This window comes from Oryctolagus cuniculus, chromosome 2 (assembly GCF_964237555.1).
Source record: "Oryctolagus cuniculus chromosome 2, mOryCun1.1, whole genome shotgun sequence".
NCBI classification, from domain to species: domain Eukaryota; kingdom Metazoa; phylum Chordata; class Mammalia; order Lagomorpha; family Leporidae; genus Oryctolagus; species Oryctolagus cuniculus.
The window spans coordinates 92,580,466-92,599,949 of record NC_091433.1 but is presented as its reverse complement, the minus strand read 5'-3'; the positions used below and the strand labels follow the sequence as shown (position 1 = coordinate 92,599,949).

The 19,484-nt window shown below is 45.7% G+C and overlaps 1 protein-coding gene and 1 long non-coding RNA gene across 3 annotated transcripts; one reads left to right on the top strand and one right to left on the bottom strand.

The window, feature by feature from the left end:
• Positions 1-768: 768 nt before the first annotated feature.
• Positions 769-12,811, bottom strand: VDAC3 (voltage dependent anion channel 3). 2 transcript variants are annotated; one of them, XM_070067809.1, is made up of 9 exons: positions 12,682-12,811; positions 9,954-10,022; positions 9,282-9,331; positions 6,661-6,813; positions 5,503-5,555; positions 3,841-4,068; positions 2,448-2,598; positions 1,664-1,721; positions 769-1,274 (listed from the first exon to the last, which is right to left on the bottom strand). In XM_070067809.1, exons 2-9 carry the CDS (start codon positions 10,018-10,020, stop codon positions 1,183-1,185), a joined length of 852 nt encoding a protein of 283 aa, XP_069923910.1. In that variant the 5' UTR covers positions 10,021-10,022; positions 12,682-12,811; the 3' UTR covers positions 769-1,182.
• Positions 12,812-13,290: 479 nt separating this feature from the next.
• Positions 13,291-16,171, top strand: LOC127487285 (uncharacterized). The gene is made up of 2 exons (XR_007913998.2): positions 13,291-13,900; positions 15,648-16,171. It is a non-coding gene; the product is annotated as an uncharacterized lncRNA (long non-coding RNA).
• Positions 16,172-19,484: the final 3,313 nt, after the last annotated feature.

Below are 19,484 nucleotides of genomic sequence, written 5' to 3'. Positions count from 1 at the left end.
CCTGGCCAGCTCTCTGCTATGGCCCGGGAAGGCAGTGGAGGATGGCCCAAGTGCTTGGGCCCTGCACCCCATGGGAGACCAGAAGTACCTGGCTCCTGCCATCGGATCAGCACGGTGCCCCGGCCGCAGCGTGCTGGCCGTGGCGGCCATTGGAGGGTGAACCAACGGCAAAAGGAAGACCTTTCTCTCTGTCTCTCACTGTCCACTCTGCCTGTTCCCCCCCCCCCAAAAAAAAAAAAGAGATTTCCAGGAGTCCCACCAGTGAGCCCTGAGCCCTCCTCTGCTGCTTTTCTGAAGCGGCACCTGCACTCCTGGGCCATCATCAGTTCCAGATCTAGTGATACAAAGCACTTCTCTCGAGCCGGGGAGCCCCGTGCGCGTCCCCTGCGTTGTGGCCCCACCCCATCCGTCTCCTCCCCACCACATTTCCACGGGCTGGCCTCATCCTTTGCTCTGTCTTGTCACCCACTCACACCCTCACTCGTTCTCAGCAGCTTTGCAAAGCGACCAGGATGACTGTGCCCTACCCCACTACCTAGCAGGCAGGTGACAACGTTTGCACATTTCCCCAGCATAACAAAACTCCCCATCTCACCTTCCACCTGACCCGGAGAGCACTCAGGGTGAGAGAGCCAAAGGTGGCTGGGACGAGCAAGAGCCCGGACTGAGACAACAGCACTGGAGACGCAAACCCCACCGAGCAGAGCATGTTTTCAAACCAAATCCCAGCAGATCTAAGAAAACGGACACTAGCCATCAGAAAAGCAGTAATGTTCCAAATGTGATGGGTTTATTTGAGTTTACTCTGATGCAGAACCAGAGATTCCGCTACAGCATGGAGAACAGTTGGGGGGGGGGGGGCATGCAGGTTGCGATGTACAAACTGGAGGGCTGGGTTGTCTCCTGTAATGTGACAGCAGGCTGCTGCCGAGGGACACGTGAAAACCAACCCCACGGAACGGAACTGAAATGTGGCACAAACACAACTTCCGGGCACGCCTCCCAGAGCCTTCCTGAGCGCGCACCCGCAATCTCCAGACTTCGGTGTGGGGAGGATTACAATTCTTTGGAAGAATAAAAAGTTCACACGTTTGAAACTTCACAGAATTTTAAGGCCAAAACATAGTGGGTTCATTTCTCTTCGCTGCCAGGGACCAATGTGATGCATGACTCAAAGCCACATTAGGCTTCCAGCTCAAATCCCAGCCCAACCTTATGGCCTCCTGCGTTGAAGTTCTTCCCGTCGATTAAAGCGGACAGGGTCAATTTGACTCCTAGGGAGGAGAAAACACCGGTCACTTGTAGCAGGCTTTGCAATCTGAATTCACACACAGAGTGGACGGAGTCAGCGGCGGGATCCCAGCTGGGGACAGGAGTCACAGGCACGCAGACAGGTGTGCGACACGCACAGCAGACTCATGGCAAACTCTACTTGGGGTTCCGAGTTAAGAGCAATGAGAGTGATCAACCAAACTCGGGGGCCACAGTGACCAAATTATAGTTGGAAACACAGAAGCGTTTTCCGAGTGAAAGCACTTCATCTGTCTTACTCCTCAGGAACCAAGTGTCACAAATACGGGCTGCATCAACCCACAGTGCCTGCAGGCTCCCGTCTGATTACTGCCATTACTCCTCTATCTTCTACCCTGACCCCTCTGCTTACCTGGTCGAAGGGTCTGCGTATAACCCAGTCCAATCAGGCTGGCGTTATTTACTTTGGCCTAAGAGTCAGAGACAGGAAAGAAGCAAAAAACAAGTCAATGTCTTAAAGAATCCAACACAACCACTGCTTCAGGCATCAGGTTCCACAGCTAAAGCACCTGACGGCCAGTCTAGAATTAATGACATTAAACATCTCATACATAAAAAGAGAAATCCTTCGGGAAGCCAACAGGGCTGGCAGGGGTGGGGAGCGTTGAGAACGCACGCCCATGGGTCTCGGCAACTCTGCCCACACACGGAGGTGCCGGTGTACGACCTCTCTGGGCCCGGATCCTGGCACTAACACTTACCGCGTGGCCTGGGGTAAGTTACCTGGCCCAGGCCTCGGTCTCCTCATCTGTACAACACGGATGAGGATAACACTACTCGCCACGTAGACCAGGGGTTAGGATAAGAAGGTAAGAAAACTCATGCAAAATCTTGAGCACAGTCCCTGAAACTGGAGAGCTCAGTTAGTGCTACTATTAGTATCAACTGCTAACAGCCACAGGAACGGTAAGCCAGTTCCTGTGAAGCAGAAAAGCTAACATAAACTGAGAAAGTCACAGGGCATTCAAATACAAGAGGACGGGGCAAGCCCCACGCTCCGGTCTCCACATGGTCATCCTCTCACGTCACGAGGAGCCAGCTGTGGACGTGAGGTGCGGACTGCAAGCACACCCCAGTACTCATCTGCAACCGAAGTGAAAACCTAAGAGAAGATCCAGCCCACAGCACATTCTTACAGAGAGAGAAGTTCTACAATCCAGCTTGTATTTAGCTGCGATGCCAAAACGCGTGTTGTTACTGCCAGCCGTCCATGCGAGGTTTATTGACGTTTCAATCTTCTCGTTGACCTTCTGGTAGATGGAGCCTCCGAATTCAGTGCCATCGTTTCTGTTTGCATAGCACAAGCAAAAGTCATAAGTACGTAATCTGTACCACTGTTAGGACAGGAAATAAATTCTAAAGGTCTAAACACGGGTCCCATTTTGCAACTATGGATCTCAGCCAATTTCTAGCACAAATGACTATGAAACCGAACACGGAACTAGGTCCAGTGATACGCTCTATAATCACCTAATTAAGACGTAGTAACATGATTAATTTACTTGGTTCCTCCACATAATGTAAATTTCTTAGACTCAATTCAATTCTGCACCAAGGCAAGAGCCTCAGGGAAATGTAATTTATAGGTCCCTCTTTGATGGTCACTGAACTTAGAAACTTCAGAGCAGAGTGCACTCAAGAGTCTGCAGAGAACACAGAGGCAGAAGTGCAGGAATAAAGTCAGTCCTCGACTTCATTTAAAACAATCTGAAGAGTTAGAAAGCACTTTCCCCCACAATGTCAAGGGTGCACTGTTCCAGAGAAGGACCCAAACTATCACGTCAAAGCGTCCTAGTAATTATCTTTGAGGTGTCATGGTCTTCCTGATAATACCGTGTTACTGGTTTCAGCACCTCAGTCTGTGCCATTGCTTGATTTAAGTCTTAAGTGAACAGCAGACCGAGTGGGGAGCAATCCGCAATACTGCAAAAACCCACAGCTCGCCCGCCCTCTGTGCGTTCTGCCTGGTACAGTGCAGCACCACCCAGCAGGCTAAGACATAAAACACAATTAGAAGTTCACACTGATCAGCCAACAGAGTGCAGTCTAGAACTGCACAAAGGGCTCCGTTAACTTCTGAATGCAACACACTGACTACGTTCCGATCGAGGACGCCTGGAAACCTCCAGAACTACTGAGGATGCTTCAGGGTAGTCCAGTCGCTTTGTGGGCTGTTCCTTGGCGATCCAAACCTGCTACCAGGAGGCATACCAGAGGAAGCAGGAAACATTCCAAAATACCCCGTATGCCGGGAGGTACACCATGATGTGAGCTCTCTCCATCCATGCACTCTGGAGCTTCCTGGAGTTTGAGGAAAAGGCTGAAGCCAGTGACTACCAGCAGCAGCCCGGCACGGTGCGTGAGGTATACGAGTCTCCTGGCAACGTTTCACTCACTAGGAAAACAGTGCACCAACGCTGGTGTCCACTTAGGCCTCGTACCCCGAGGCACCACCACTTTAACTGTTGCAAGATGCTAACAGCAACCCTTTTTCAGCAACTGTGTAAGGAATAAATTATAAACACTCACACATGAGTGTGCAGCTGGAAGTCTGCAGCCTTGTAACCCAGGGCAAAATTATTCTGTGACAGTTTGGATTTGGCTGTGTCAAAACTCATCTGATAGCCAGCAAGCCAACCTTCAAAAGCCAACACAGCCCAGCCATAGATGGTTGGTCCAGAAAAATCTATATCAACATTACTTCCAAGACTAAAACAATCCCGTTTATAGGAGGCCTTCAATTTCCCACTCTTCTTTCTGTAAAGAACAAACAAAAACAATACAATGAAAACACAATGAGTTTCTACTGCTAGGTCGGAACCTTTAGAGTTAAGATCCTGTCTCTCCCTCAGTGGAAGACTTATTTTGGTAGGGGGCATATACCCATAGTAAAAGTGTTTCAAGGGACTTAGTTCTACAAATAGGATGCTGTTAGGATCAGCAATCTACACACTGTTATCTATTCCTCAATATAAGTTCAATTAATGGGATATGTTGTGATTAACTTCACAAAGGGAGGAGTAAGTGCCAAGTTCACAATCTGAAGACACATGTACACAAATCTCTTTAAATGTTTCCAAATGCCAAATGCCACAAGAATACAAAATGCCCAACACACACCAGAACCCTTTCATGGAGAAAAGTGTAGTTTTTTTCAAAGACAATACTGAAAACAGGAAGTTATTTCTTAATAGTCCTTGTCCTATTCCAATTGAGCCTCTTATGGGGATATTAAAGATAACTAAAGCAGGTGGCACAGAGGCCATACCTGCAGAAACACCACTTTGCATTCTCTCTGTCATTCAGGTAACACAGACCCACATCAGGCAGAGGGGAAAATGACACAATTCCCACCTTTTACATAAGAAATTGAGGCCAAGAAGCTGGGGGACTTCCAGAGAGTAACAGACCCAGCAGGCAGCCTAACTGCTCGTTCTGTTGTTCTAGAAGACCAGATACACCTTTTTTTTAAATTTTTTACTATTAATTGGACATATTTATGGAATAGTATGATACATATCTTCAATGTGTGATGATCAAACCAAGTTAATATTTCTACCTCCTACAATTTTCAAAAAAGTAATAATTGTACACACTTATGGGATACAGTGTGGTATTTCAATAAACACATACAACGTGTGCTGATCACATCAGGGTAGTTGACATTTCCCTCTCCTGGTCATTACTTTATGCTTGGAGCCTGAGTCCCTCTCTTCTGTTCATTCATAAACTGTATAATAGGTTACTGTGAACTGCAGCCAGCGCACTGTACTCAGAACACTACAACTTAACTCCTGCTATCTGTGTTGTGCACCCGTTATCAGCCTCCCTCCTGCCCCAACACCCACATTTCTAGATTACAATCTTAAGAAACCGCCTTCTCAGCAGCACACCCACCGATCTTAGAGTAGCTGAAGCTGTATCTGGTCTCAGACCATTCCAGCCCATAAGCCTGTTCTGTGCCATGCTGGTTTGAATTAGATTTATAAAGTTGTGTTCATCAGTTCAATGTTAAAATGGAAATTTTATCCTGCCTCAGGGTGCTTCCTCTACCCTTGCCTCTAGTATTCCAGACAACAACCCCTAAGCTCGTCCTCTACCCTAAACTTCTCATTGCAAATCCCTAATTCTAATGGTCTCCATCCCTTCAGGCTTCAAAAACATTCCAGAAAATAAGATTTAGATAATTACCCTGTGTTTGGTACAAATATGGTGTCAAGAGTCAGTTTCAATCCTTCAGCCAACTGAAAAACAAAGATTTTAAATTAACAATAATTTTCAATTCTTTGAAAAACAATATATATTAGTTTACTTGAAAGGCAGAATGAGAGAGAGAGAGAGAAATAGATCTTCCATCCGCTGGTTCACTTCCCAAATGGCCACGACATCCAGGGCTGGACCAGGCCAAGCCAGGAGACAGAAACTCTATCCAGGTCTCCCACATGAGTGGCAGGGGCCCAAGCACTTGCGCCATCATCCACTGCCTTCCCAGGTGCATTAGCAGAGAGCTGGATTGGGAGTGGGGTAACCGGGATTTGAAATGGCACTGCAACATGGGATGCTAACATCACAAGCAGAGGCTTAACCAGCAGAGCCACAGCACTGGCCCCAATTTCCAATTCTTTATTCAACTCAAGAAAACAATTTTAAAGTTTCCACTAACTTCCCCTTTAACAAAAAAAAGGAAGTCATTAAAGAGAATCGAATATTAAATTATATAGAAATTATATCTCCCCATATTTCTCACCCTTCACCCCATTTTCATTATGGTTCTTTCACCAAAATATGGGTAAAAAATAAATAGACCAAATCCTATGACAGCAAGTAATATAAATTACGATACAAAAATAACAGAACTACAATACAACCAAATAATCTTGATATTCTCTTTGCAATAAAATAATCAGACATTTAAAAAACCAATCTATAAATCTATATGTTTATCTATATATGATAATGAACATATACATGTATCACAAAAAATAGTGCCCTGTACAGTAGCTACTTGAAAACACACAAAATTTTAGAGGCACTTTTCTGTGGCATAAATTTTGCAATGATTAGAAAACCAAATCACCACAAATGGTTTGTCCTACACAGTAGAGATTCAGCTGAATAACAGAATAAAAAAACAGATCAGAACAAAGAGATGACATTCTAAGAGTACACACAAGGCCTTATTTCCCAAAAACCTAAGAAATGGCCAAAAAGGCCACATGCAGAGAAGAATTACAGCTATCAGAAAGGTAACAGGAGCTAGTTCAGACTGTACTTGGGCTTGTTTACTATACAATCCATAAGAGAAATTAAACCTGCTTAAATTGAGTAACTTCTAATGCCTTCCCTTACCTTATTCTCCAGAGAGATTTCTGTCCCCAGAGTGTTGTCTGTGTTCCATTTCTGGGTGAAGGTGAGTCCATAGTTACAGACCTTATATTTGGTCTCTAGGTTGCCTGACGCTTTTCCTGTATCAGTGTAAGCATGACCAGAAGTAGAAAATTCCTGGTAAGCAAGAAAAAAATAATTACTTTAAAATTAGCTCATCGATTAGGAAATATTCACTTCAGAAAGTGTATTCAACGCATCAGAAACCGGAACAATTGACTTGTTACCACAGCCCTGCTCTACACAGCTCACCTCCTGCCTCCTGCCTCTCTGCTCTGAGCATCTGCACCAGTTTCTGGTCTTTGCTCCCCTTCTCTGACACACGTTTCTCGTTCCACAGACTCTGACTCAAAGGAAATCTTAAATTCTCTCCTTTAAAGAGAAATCTCTTCATGGAAAATAAATGCCATTTTTATTTATAGACAAAATATGTGATCTTAAACCTTCTGCTTGTATGGCCTAAAAAAAAAGGTGATCCTTTCTCTGTAATGCCTTTCACGTGATTAGTTAATCTAGAGGTCCTTATCCTCCTTTTAACAGGGTCAACATTTCATTACTTAAATTTATTTTTTATTACTAAGGTAAAATACATTTAACTAATATTTACCATGTTAACAACTTTCAAGTGTATGGTGATATGGTATCAAGTACATTTACCTCATGTAAACCACTGCTTTTCCACAAAACTACATGCAAAACGTTCAGCATAAACAATTTTAATATGTGAACATATCTGACTATTGTTCACAGTAATAGAATGTTCTTTCCCCCTTCTCCACCCTGTGTACCTTTAAGTACCTACTATCAAATGGTTATTATGAATACCTCAACATATACCCTCCTCCCAAGCCAAGCGTCCTTTCAATCACATGACAATAAGCAACTGGAAACAAATCTCCTTCTGGGGGAAGCCATCAGCACCTGTCACTGACAATCATGAGCTGGAAAGGGAGCAGGAGGGGGAGGAAGCATTCTGATTGGCCCTGTTTAAGGAACATTTCTGAAATGCTGCCACCCGCACCGGCTCCACCCCACTGCCTGCAACAGGAATCCTTCGACAACAGCCTGCTCCCAAGCTCTAGCACAGGCAATAAAACCACCAGGAAACTCCGACGTGTTTATCTACACCTCACAGGAAGTTTTCAGAGTGAGTATCATACTGCACATGTAGGGCAAGTCCGTACTAAAAACTGATTAAGTAAGTGTTGGTCATGTTTAACAGTTCACATTAATTCTTCAATGTGACACTCATTTTCTTTCAACAGATCCAACTAACCAGGGTTTCGTTTTTCACATTTATGCTTCACAAACTTGACAAGTGCAACCAATGCAAATCTTAATTTTGGCATCAGAGGGACACTTTATGCACAAAATTAAGGTAAAGGAGTGGTCTGCCTTTCTTCCTCGTTACCATCATCGTTCCTTAGTGCAAACACCAGGTACAGATATCAAAGAGAAGACGAGACTTGTTCTGAGCTCCAGGATCACGATAGCTTCAGCTTTTGTCTAATTTCACACTTAGGTCAAACAGTGCAAAATACATTTATAACATGCACACCACATCTGCTACTCACATTAAAAGCTAGTAAGCAACAAAACAAATAGAAACACTGTGGTTAAACAGATGGTACATGATGCAAACGCCAAGATACAATCTAAAAAATGTGGAACGGTGGATGATATTTTTCCTAAATCAATACTGGAGACCAAAAGCAGCCATAGAAAGCAGGCACAGAAATGAGCTTTTTGTCCTTACCATCTGAATGATCACCACAGCAGCATGAAAGGGAGAAAAAATCTTTGTTGATGATTTTTACAACACAAACGTAACTTGCACAAACTCAGACACCTACTCAAAATGAGCACAATTTTTCTACCCTTACCAGAACCACTTAGACACAATGTGCTCCTCTTAGTTAGGGGGAAGGGGTGCATAAGTATTTATTCACACTAGAGGAGCCCAGGGAAGGAGGGACAACAGCACACCTGGATTTACAAAGTGCAATACAAAGCCTCACAGGGGTGCCACAGGCCTTCTGTCCTTCTAATTAAACATATCCAGGAATACAACCTGCAGGAGTATGAACAGGTAAACTCCAACCAAAGATGAGGCCAGTGAGCACAAATCAGAAAATGAAGCGAATAAAAAGTTCATCTATGTTTACATTTTGCCTCAACTAATCATGAAGACACAGGAGAAAGCTGCTTTTTTTTTTTTTTTAAAAGGCAATAAAACATGAACTCATTATACTGGAAATAAAGTTTTTAGTGCTCATATACATATTCATGTAAGTATACAGATATGGCATGAGCAAAAATATGCATATTTTATATCTTCTGAGAGTAAGATGCAGAACACATTTATTATGGCAAACACTAAGGGTCACCCCCAGAATGCAGCCTGACTGTCTATGTGGGTTTAACTGGCAGAATTAGAAAGCTACCTGAAATCTGAGAGTAGGACAAAGCTGCAGGGAAGAACACACTGCCAAAAGCATGCTGGATCACGTGACTACATAATAATTTTTAAATAGTATCTGCTAAGTTAATTATATTACGTTTGTTAAAATATATTGAGTACTCACCACTCCACTACAAGACTTGGTTCTCAGGTCTATTTTGACCATGCCAAACCCTAGATACACAGGAAAAAATATAGTAATGTATAAAATGTGATATTCACTCTAGTTTTTTCAACTCAGAAATTATTAAATTTCTATATAGAAAATACACAGTATACTTATTAGAGAAGAATTCCACAAGAAAATGAATTATAATAAGTCTAATTTTTTTAAGTTCCTCAAAATAAACAGACAAGTTTTTAAAATATAAATTAAAAAAAATGAATGAAAAAAATATGCACTACTCTAAAAACCAGAATTACTAGATAATAGTATGCTGGTATATACACAAGTCTAAAACATACAATTAACATCATTAGCTAACTAAAAAAAATCCAGTGTGAATAGCAGCAAAAATTTCAAACTTAAAGATTACACTTTAAAACCTAAAAATAGGGGCCAACATTATGGCACAGCAGGTTAAGCCACTGCTTGCAACACCAGCACCAATTTGAGTCCCAGCTGCTCCACTTCTCAAAAGAAGGAAATCTGATAGCTTGTTAATAATTATCAAATTAAAGCTTGTGAATTAGATCAATGTACACGTACTCTTATTTTATGAGCACAGTATCTTGCACAGAGCCAAGTCCACACTAATCCTGACCCAACACTGGAAATCTGTGACGGCACACTTACCGTATCCTTTGTTGAAGACATCCTTGGCAGCCTTTCCTAGGTCACAGTAAGTCGGTGTGTTACACATATCTTATAAAGAAACATGAGGACAAAGGAATAAAAATAACCATTTAGTAATTATTCACCCATCGTTCTTCCAGTGTTTCATCCTGCAAGAAGAGATGTGTGCAGTCCTCCTTTGCACCATTAAGTTCATTACTAATGCAATCAAGATTAAGAGAAAGCACTCTGCTCCTGAGAAAAGTGCCCTACAGAACACTGCCGAGTTCTCCCCTGAGATTCAATGACGTCAATTTTCTGACTGCATTTCAAAGAAAGTTCTCACTTGCTTTGGAGGAAATGCTTTATTAAACTGGAATGCTTAAAAATATATGCAAAATGTATCTTACAAAAACCTTTCTCAAGGCTGTTACACAATGCAATAAGGTAAATTTTAAAAGGAATTCCAAGAATACATATCAAAATCCTCAGGGTTGATATTTTGCTACTTTTAAGTTGTTTTAAAGACAAGAATTATCACACTAATTGAAATGTATTCACATACAATATGCCTTCTCAAAGCTCTTCCGAAAATAGAGTGCTATAATTTTAGCAATTAACCAGAAATAGTATAGAATCAACTGCTTAGCAAAACTGGTGTCAGCTCTCAAGTTAAAGCCTTCAAAAACCCAAGGTGCCTTGACCTCTCACCTTGCCTACTTAGTATTCACCAGCTTTTCTACTGGCAGTGGGACTCGCCCATCAAATCCTGAGAAGCTAGCAACACTGCTGAGCATAGTACTCCTTTGCCCACTCTGTATAATGGTAAATGTCTCCCTGCAGCAGGTTCTGTTGTGTCCCTAGCACCGACTGAGAAGCCATGTCTAACAAAGATACAACCACCTCAAGCAATTTCATTAGCCCAGTTTCTACCAGGAAAAATTCAGTTACCAACTAGCTCTTGCAACTGTTATGCCTGAACTATCTACACAAATATCTATATTTAGCCCAGCTTTTAATCTGGACTTCTGCTAAATTTTTGCCTACATCATCATACCTGAACATATATGTATGATGCAGTTAATCAGGAAGTCATTTAAAATGTGTTCCTTAACCTATCAAATATGACAGACACCAACATATAAAGTTATGAAGAAAGAGTATAGTATAAAAACGAAACAGAAAGAGTGCTATAATTGTACTGCCTTATAACAGAAATTGAAGCTACAGGGTCTCATAGTTCACTTCCAAAGCAGTTATTTTACAATTCAATACTTATATGATTGAGTCCAGACTTCTGACATATTCCCAACTCCTACTTGATTATTAAACAGCTACTGATATTTGTTCAAATACTGCCAGGAGCCTGTAACTTGGGGGGCACCTTCAGAACTCCAGTCTGATTTTTCACAGTAACAAGAGAAGACACAATTAAATGTTCAGAAACACCCAGGATACTTCAAACGGCTCATGAAAAGAGGATTTCATAAGTTTCTTTTGGTGCAGGCCCACACAGTGGCACAGGTTAAGCTGCCACCTGCAGTACCGGGTCATCCCATGTGGATTCAAGTCCCGGGTGCTCCACTTCCAATCCAGCTCCCTGCTAATGCACCTGAGAAAGCAATGGAAGATGTCTCAAGCACTTGGGCCCCTGGATCCATGTAGGAGACCATAAGGAAGCTCCTGGCTTTGGCCTGGCCCAGCCCCAGTCTTTGCAGCCATCTGGGGAGTGAACCAGCGGATGGAAGACCTCTCTCTCTCTCCTCTCTCTCTCTGCCTCTCCCTCTTTGTAACTCTGCCTTTCAAATAAATAAAAAAGTTTCTTTTGGTGCAAAAAAATCCATGCACACAAGAGGTGCATTCGAGGGGTCTTCAAAACATTCATGGAAATGCATATTATGAAAAAACTACACAAGGATTTCAAAAAACAATTTGCATCCAAACTTATCTTTTCACTCCATTTCCCCACAAACTGTTTGAAGTACCTTCCTATATACTTGGCGGGACCAAATAAAATCTTAGCATTCTGCTTGGTTTTTTAGTGCAAAACCAGTACCAGATACTTGTCAACAGTCAGGCAGCGGGCCTGGTTCACGAACGGGTCTCAATTCTGCCTGGCTCCGGCTGACTTTTCCAGGGCCATGACGCCGATGGCAAGTGCACTGCTGGTATGATCCAGCAAAAATCGGGAGAGGCTTCGTGCTTCTCACTTCCATCAGCGCTACAAAATGCACTTGTTCGTGGATGGGTCCGAGGTGCCGCGGTTGCATCAGACGCAGAAGGAAAAAGCGGGGTTTTCACACAATCCCCAACTTGACAGCCTTTTGTTCCTCGTTTCTCCGTCCATTGCACGGACGGCATCCGCCCTCCGGCCACAAGGCGCGAGCCTCGCCCCACGCGGACAGCAGGCAAGGGCAAGGGGGTGGGTCTGGGGCTCAGGGATCCAACTTCCCTAAAAACCGACTTCCTGTCTCGCCTGACCCTGAACATCAAGGCACCTCCCGCGGCGGGCGGCTCGCTGCCCCGCTGCCCCGCACTCGCGGCGCCACCTGCCCTGCCGCGCGGCGGCTCCATCCCCCGAGGCGGCCGGGGCAGCAGGTCCGGGCCGGAGCCGGCGGCCCGCTCGGTCCGCGCCCCGTCAGACTGCGCTCCCCCTCGCCCTCCGTGAGGGCCGCCCCCGTCAGCCCGCGGCCCGCCGCCGCCCGGCCCCTCCGCGGGCCTCCGCGCCGGCGGCCGCCGCTGCCCTCACCTTCGAGCCGAGGGCCGTCCCCGCTCCGCCAGGGCAACGCTGAAGGTCTTCTCCTAACCAACGCCGTCCGCGCCTGCGCGGCCGCACTGCCCCCGCGGCGCCTGCGCGCCCCGCCCCGCACGCGCACGCGTCTGCGCCGTAGGGGCGCGCCGCGGCCGCGCGGCCGAGTGCGCGCAGGGGGCGGGGCCGAACGCGCACCGCCAACTGCCCGGCGCCGCGGGCGCGCGGGCGCTCGACGGCCCCGCCGCAGGTCGGGCGGCGGGGGTTGGCGGGCGCTCGGGGACCGCACTCTGTCCCTGCGAGGGGCTCGTTCTCGCGAGACGTCCTTGGGTGGCTGGGGGCTGTTCGCGCGGGAGGTGTCGGGGGCGGGCGCGTGGCGGCGGTGCGCGGCTCCCGAGCTGGGGGGAGCCCGGCCTGGCGGGTAGCGCCCGACCGCGTCGTCCTGCGGGGCAGGCCTTGCAGGTGTGAGCGGGGTTTTCCTGTCAGACGGACTGACGGTCGGGAATGTGGTTCTTGGGTTACCGCATCCTGAGGGTGAGAAAACATAGGCCCCTGAAGGGACATTTCGAGGCGAATGCCGCCGAATAAATGAAGAAAGTGCGGAAGTGGGGAGTCAGCGCTTTGGACCTGCCGGGATAATGAGGGCTTTGGGTGCCAGTTCCGCACGGGCGGCGGAGGTAGCCGCAGGGTTTCCAGTCACCGCCTGCGCGACTTCCAGAAGAGATGTCTTCACTTCACAGGCGTCGCCCTGTGACACACAGCCAACGTCGTGTGCCCCGGATGCCATGCACGGGGACGCCCAGGTCATACTCTTGCCGAAAGCATGTGGTTTAGCTTACCCGTGAGGAAACAGAGAAACTTGCCTTCTGCAAGTCCTCAAAAACACCAGTCTCTTGAAAAATTAAGGAAAGACTAAAGGAGACAAGCAAGATAACACTAAAAGCAATGTGTGATCCTAAATGACCAATGAAGGCCATCGTTGAGAAAATTTCTATGTAAACCACGTTCGTGTTGTGAAAAAGTGAATTTCTCAATTTCTTGAGGGCAATGGCATATGCAGAACTGGCCTTGTTTTTAAGAGAAATGTGTTTGGAAGTGAAATATCTTATGTCTGCAACTAACTCTGAAATGATCCAGAAAAAAAGTGACAAAATGTTAACAGCTGGTCATTCTAGCTGAAAGACACATGTGTTCATTGCACTGTTCTTGAACCTTTATGGTAAGTGTTAAATTTTTCAAAGTAAAAATGGAGGAAATCCCACCAAGTCTGCGTTGCTCAACGTACAATGTCAGGCTGTTGCTTGAATCAGTAGATGAGTACCATATGGGCTTGCTGTGTGTAAGTAAAAAAAAATAAGATCAATACCCCAACCTACTTAAAATGTAAGACAAATACCTGAGGAATAAGCAGAATGTGATCAATGTCATAAGCGAAGCAGAATGTAACAATCTGAACAGAGCTGGATTTGTGTCTCAGCTCTGCCAACTCTGCGGTGTTATGCAAGCAACTTAACCTCTCTGTGCCTCAGTTTCCACATCTGTGAAACAACTAAATAATGTCTACCTCAGGGGATTGTAGTGAATATTAAATTGATAATTCCTAGCATATAGTCTACCTGGCATATGGAAAATGTTCATTAGTTAATAACATAGATGAAAATTAGTATACTTCGGATTTGTGGTGGCAGGGTAGATATTTATTCATAACCATATGAATATTTTTTTTGACAGGCAGAATGGACAGTGAGAGAGAGAGAGAGAAAGAAAGGTCTTCCTTTGCCATTGGTTCACCCTCCAATGGCCTCTGCGGCCGGCGCGCTGTGGCCGGCGCGCTGTGGCTGGCACACCGTGCTGATCCAAAGCCAGAAGCCAGGTGCTTCTCCTGGTCTCCCATGTGGGTGCAGGGCCCAAGCACTTGGGCCATCCTCCACTGCCTTCCCGGGCCACAGCAGAGAGCTGGACTGGAAGAGGAGCAACCAGGACAGAATCTGGCGCCCCGACCGGGACTAGAACCCGGTGTGCCGGCACCACAGGCGGAGGATTAGCCTAGTGAGCCGCGGCACCGGACCCATATCCGTATGAATATTAAAACCACAACTGCTGCCTAAACTTTGGCTCAGACCTGGCATTGGTCAGCTGTAGCCGACGATTAAAGGTTGTAAGTAGCCCTTTGGGAATGTGGCAACATTCTTCCTCTGTCTTCTGCTCTCCAAAGTCTTTCTCCTAGAAAGCCTTGACAACACCAAACCTAGGTCATCCAAAGGGACTTTGCTCTCTCTCCCAATACCTAAAACAGCAAGGTGATGAGAGAAACTGCTAAGGAAAACACCTGCTGAGAAGGAATCCCTCCTTTCTTCCCTGTGCCTCCAGCCCTCTCAAGTTAGCTGGATCATGTCCTTAGGAACTGAGCTTTCACCAGCTCAGAATTACAGGCAGTTCTCATTCTTCCACTCACTGAGATCCAAACTGGGGAACTGTACAAAGGATTTTCTCAGTCCAAATTCTGCCAACGTGGCATTCTCTGCTATAAAACCAAGAGAATCACGGAATTTTAGAGCAGGAAAGGAACTTTAAACTCCTCCCTTTGAAAGACATTTACTATGCTTACTAATAGGGAACCACTCTCAGAAACCCAAAAGTGTCAGAGCTGAGTGAGTCCAGAGGCCCATGGAGATGATGTATGGACTAGATTTCCAGGACAGGTCACCTGCTCGTTCAAGTCAAGATAACCTGCTGATCTGCCCATGTTGCCTTTATAAGAGGAAAATCTCAGAGGGTTAGTAGGGTTTTAGTCTCATAAATAAAAAAAAAAAAAAAGAAGAAGAAGAAGACAGAAGCTCCACTGTAAAAATTTGGTAGCTCAGTTACCTTAGATGTAAGAATATTATTAGATTCTGGAGCCAACACTGTGATTTAAGGCCATTTCTTTTTTTTTTTTTTTTTTAAATGACCCACTTATTTTCAAGGACTCCAAAATTGTGCTGAGGCCTGGGGATCCCCTGCTTTGAAGAGGAGGAAGCATAAGCAAATCCCTGGTCCACTCCCAGGAGCAGCAGAGCAGAGACAACAGTGGTGAAAGCATTGAGTTGGACCTGCATGGGGTTTGGAGGCTTCTTGGAAATGATCTTTGGAAAAGTTCAGCTGGACCCACAGGGAATGACTTCCAGAGCAAAGAGGCTTTTGGTGCAGCAGTTGAATTGCCACTTTATGACACCTTCATCCCTCATCCTATGTTGGAGTGCCTGGCTTCCAGCCCCAGCTCTGCCTCTGATTCCAGCTTCCTTCTAATGCACACCCTGGGAGGCAGCAAGATGGCTTAAGTAATTAGGTCCTTGCCACCCATGTGGGAGACCTGGGTTGAGTTCCAGTTTTCTGGCTTTGACATGCCCCAACTCTGGCTGTTATGGGCATTTGAGGAATGAGCCTGCAGATGTGACAGCTTGCTTGCTCTCTTTGGCTGTCTCACATAGAATAAAAAAAATGTTTAAAGAGATCTTTGGAGTAACCTGGACAAATATACTAATTTAAAAAAAAAGAGATGGATTTCATACCCCACAGTTTCATATTTATAGATTTATAGTTTTTATAGATGTATAGTTTTCATAATTATAGATTTCTATTTAATAGCTCGAACAATTTATAATAGCAAAAAATGGAAAGCTACATAAATGGCCAGTATTTAGAGATCATTAAGAGACACACCCTGTTCTGAGTTCTAATACAGCTATGTGTTCTCATAGGTGATGGGAAACAAGAGTCTGTGTAGTGTAGTTCCATGCATGTGTGTGTGCTGTAATGGTACTCTGAGGAGAAGTGAGGGGAGGATAAACATGACATCAGGGTGTGACCTCTGAGGCTGTATTGGACAGAGGAGGTGCACATGTGTACACACTGGCATTAGTAATAGCTCCTTCTGGAGCTGGTGACAGGTTAATTATATTGCGTATTAAATAAGTGCTGCATGCATGTGTGTTTATGTTCCCTCATAGAAAGAAAGCAACAACACTTTAAAAAAAAGTCAACAGTGACTATTTCTGCTGGAACAGTATACAAATGTGACTTCTATTTTCTTCACACGTCCTATATTTTCCATAATTTCTAAAATTTGGAAACACGTATTTCTTTCATAATAGAAAAACCAGGCTCACTTTCATAAGGCAGGGAAGTACCTAGGTTTGTAAGAGAGTGCTGTTTTGTGGGGAGTTTCCAGCAGAAATTGGGAAATATTTCTGGAACCTTGTTACCTGGAATCTACGGCGTGCCTTGTGAGTGCTAACTCATTTCTGACCACAAGGGGAAGCAAGAAGATCGGGTAAAATGAAGCGAAGTCTGGTGGTGGGCCCCAGGTGTTCCCCTCTGAGTCAGGGTGATGATTCTGCCCTCAAGTTCCACACAGCCTCATCCAAGACCTGCATATGGTTACAAACAAAGTCATTAATTAGAATTAGACAGTGTATCAAAATCTAATTTGTTCCAAGGGCAGCAGATGCTTACAAAATGTTTTCATGGGAGGATCAGTTTTCCTAATGTGCCATGTGAAGATTAGGGTATGGCCTGGCTGAGACTACTTTCTTTCTTTCTTTTTTTTTTTTTTTAAGAGTTATTTATTTGGCCGGCGCCGTGGCTCAATAGGCTAATCCTCTGCCTTGCGGCGCCAGCACACTGGGTTCTAGTCCCGGTCGGGGCGCCAGATTCTGTCCCGGTTGCCCCTCTTCCAGGCCAGCTCTCTGCTATGGCCTGGGAGTGCAGTGGAGGATGGCCCAAGTGCTTGGGTCCTGCACCCACATGGGAGACCAGGAGAAGCACCTGGCTTCTGGCTTTGGATCAGCACTATGCGCCGGCCACAGCGCGCCAGCTGCGGCAGCCATTGGAGGGTGAACCAACGGCAAAAAAAAAAAAAAAAAGGAAGATCTTTCTCTCTCTCTCTCTCTCTCTCTCTCTCTCTCACTGTCCACTCTGCCTGTCAAAAAAAAAAAAAAGAGTTATTTATTTATTTGAAAGGCAAAATTACAGAGAGGAAGAGAGAGAGAGAGGTCTTCGATCCACTGGTTCATTCCCAGATGGCTGCAACAGCCGGGACTGCGCTGGTCCAAAGGCCGGAGCCAGGAACCTTCTCTGGGTCTCCCATGTGGATGTAGGGGCCCAAGGACTTGGGCCATCTTCTACTGCTTTCCCACGCCACAGCAGAGAGCTGGATCGGAAGTGGAGCAGCCAGGACTTGAACCGGCGCCCATATGGGATGCTGGCACTGCAGGCAGAGGCCTTATCCTCTATGCCACAGTGCTGGCCCCTACTTTCATGTTAACAGTGAAGCACAGCAACCCCATTTATACAAAGGACTCCTAGGGGGAAGGGTGACATACTGCTAGGGTTTCTTGTAATGCCAAAACAGCCACGTCCCCTGTGACTCTCTTCTTCAGTGAGTATATTAGGGTTTCCAGCAACTTGACAGGTTTGGGGGTGGGCTTCAGTGAGTAAGCAGTACAGTTGGTATAAAGAAAGAACAAACTTTGGTCCCAGAAAACTTACTGGCCTAGTGACTTTGGGCAAATTACTTGACCTCTCTGAGTCTCACTGTCTTCATCTTTAAAATGAAACTTCCCTGGGAGCCAGCATTGTGTAGTAGGTAAAGCCATCGCCTGGGACACCCGCATTCCGTATGTGTGTCAGTTTGTGTCACAGCTGCTCTTCTTCTTCTTCTTCTTCTTCTTCTTCTTCTTCTTCTTCTTCTTCTTCTTTTTTTGACAGGCAGAGTGGACAGTGAGAGAGACAGAGAGCAAGATCTTCCTTTTCCGTTGGTTCACCCCCTAAATGGCCGCTGCGGCCAGCATACTGCGGCCAGTGCACCCCGCTGATCCAAAGCCAGGAGCCAGGTGCTTCTCCTGGTCTGCCATGCGGGTGCAGGGCCTGCTAATGCTCCTGGGAAAGCAGCAGAGAGTGGCCCAAGTACTTGGGCTCCTGTCACCCACATGGGAAACCCAGACAAAGCTCCTGGCTCACTGCTTTTCCTGGCCCAACCCTGGCCGTTGTGCCCATCTGGGGAATGAACCAGCAGATGGAAGCGTGCTCTCTCATTCTCCCTAACTCTGACTTTCAAATACATAAACAAATCTTTTAAAATGGAATTTCTCAGAGGACAACTCCTGGCTAAATAGGGCCCAGTGTGCCGGCCGCAGCGCGCCGGCCACGGCGGCCATTGGAGGGTGAACCAACGGCAAAGGAAGACCTTTCTCTCTGTCTCTCTCTCTCTCTCACTGTCCACTCTGCCTGTCAAAAAAAAAAAAAGAAAGAAAAGAAAAAGATCTCTCTCCTCTCGCTCTCTCACCTGCCTTATCTCCCCCACCACACCTCTCATCTGTTACCTGTTCTTCTTCCCATTATAAGCCCTCTCTGTATGGCCCTCTGCTTTAGCACCTCTGACAGTCACCTGGGTTCTTACCTCTAACTCTGGCTGTTCTGCCATCTCTCTCTCTCTCTCTCTTTCTCTCTCTCTCTCTCTCTCTCTAAAAAAAATAATAAAATAAAATAAATAAATAGGGCCCAGAGAGAGAGGCTTGGACTATAGCCCACTTTCTTTAGCCAAAGTCTTGGGGTGGCTTGACCCACACCTGGGACAGGAGCTTAGAACAAGGTACCAAAGACCCACCCCATGTGTCAGATGCACCACCACACCTGCCCAAGGAAGTAGAGTAACCCGAGGAGGCTCACCCTGGGGCTGTGATAACCAGGTCCCCAGAAAAGTTCCCCAGGAAATTCCTCACCCACGGTCCCCTTCCTCCAATAGGGGCCTCCAGAGCTCACAA

Coding starts and splice junctions, on each gene's coding strand:
- VDAC3 (XM_070067809.1), bottom strand. CDS start 10,020: ATGTGTAACACACCGACTTACTGTGACCTAGGAAAGGCTGCCAAGGAT. Junction 2,599..3,840: donor TTCCAGCTGCACACTCATGT/GTGAGTGTTTAT, acceptor CTATGCAAACAG/AAACGATGGCACTGAATTCG. Junction 1,722..2,447: donor ATTGTAGAACTTCTCTCTCT/GTAAGAATGTGC, acceptor TCTGACTCTTAG/GCCAAAGTAAATAACGCCAG.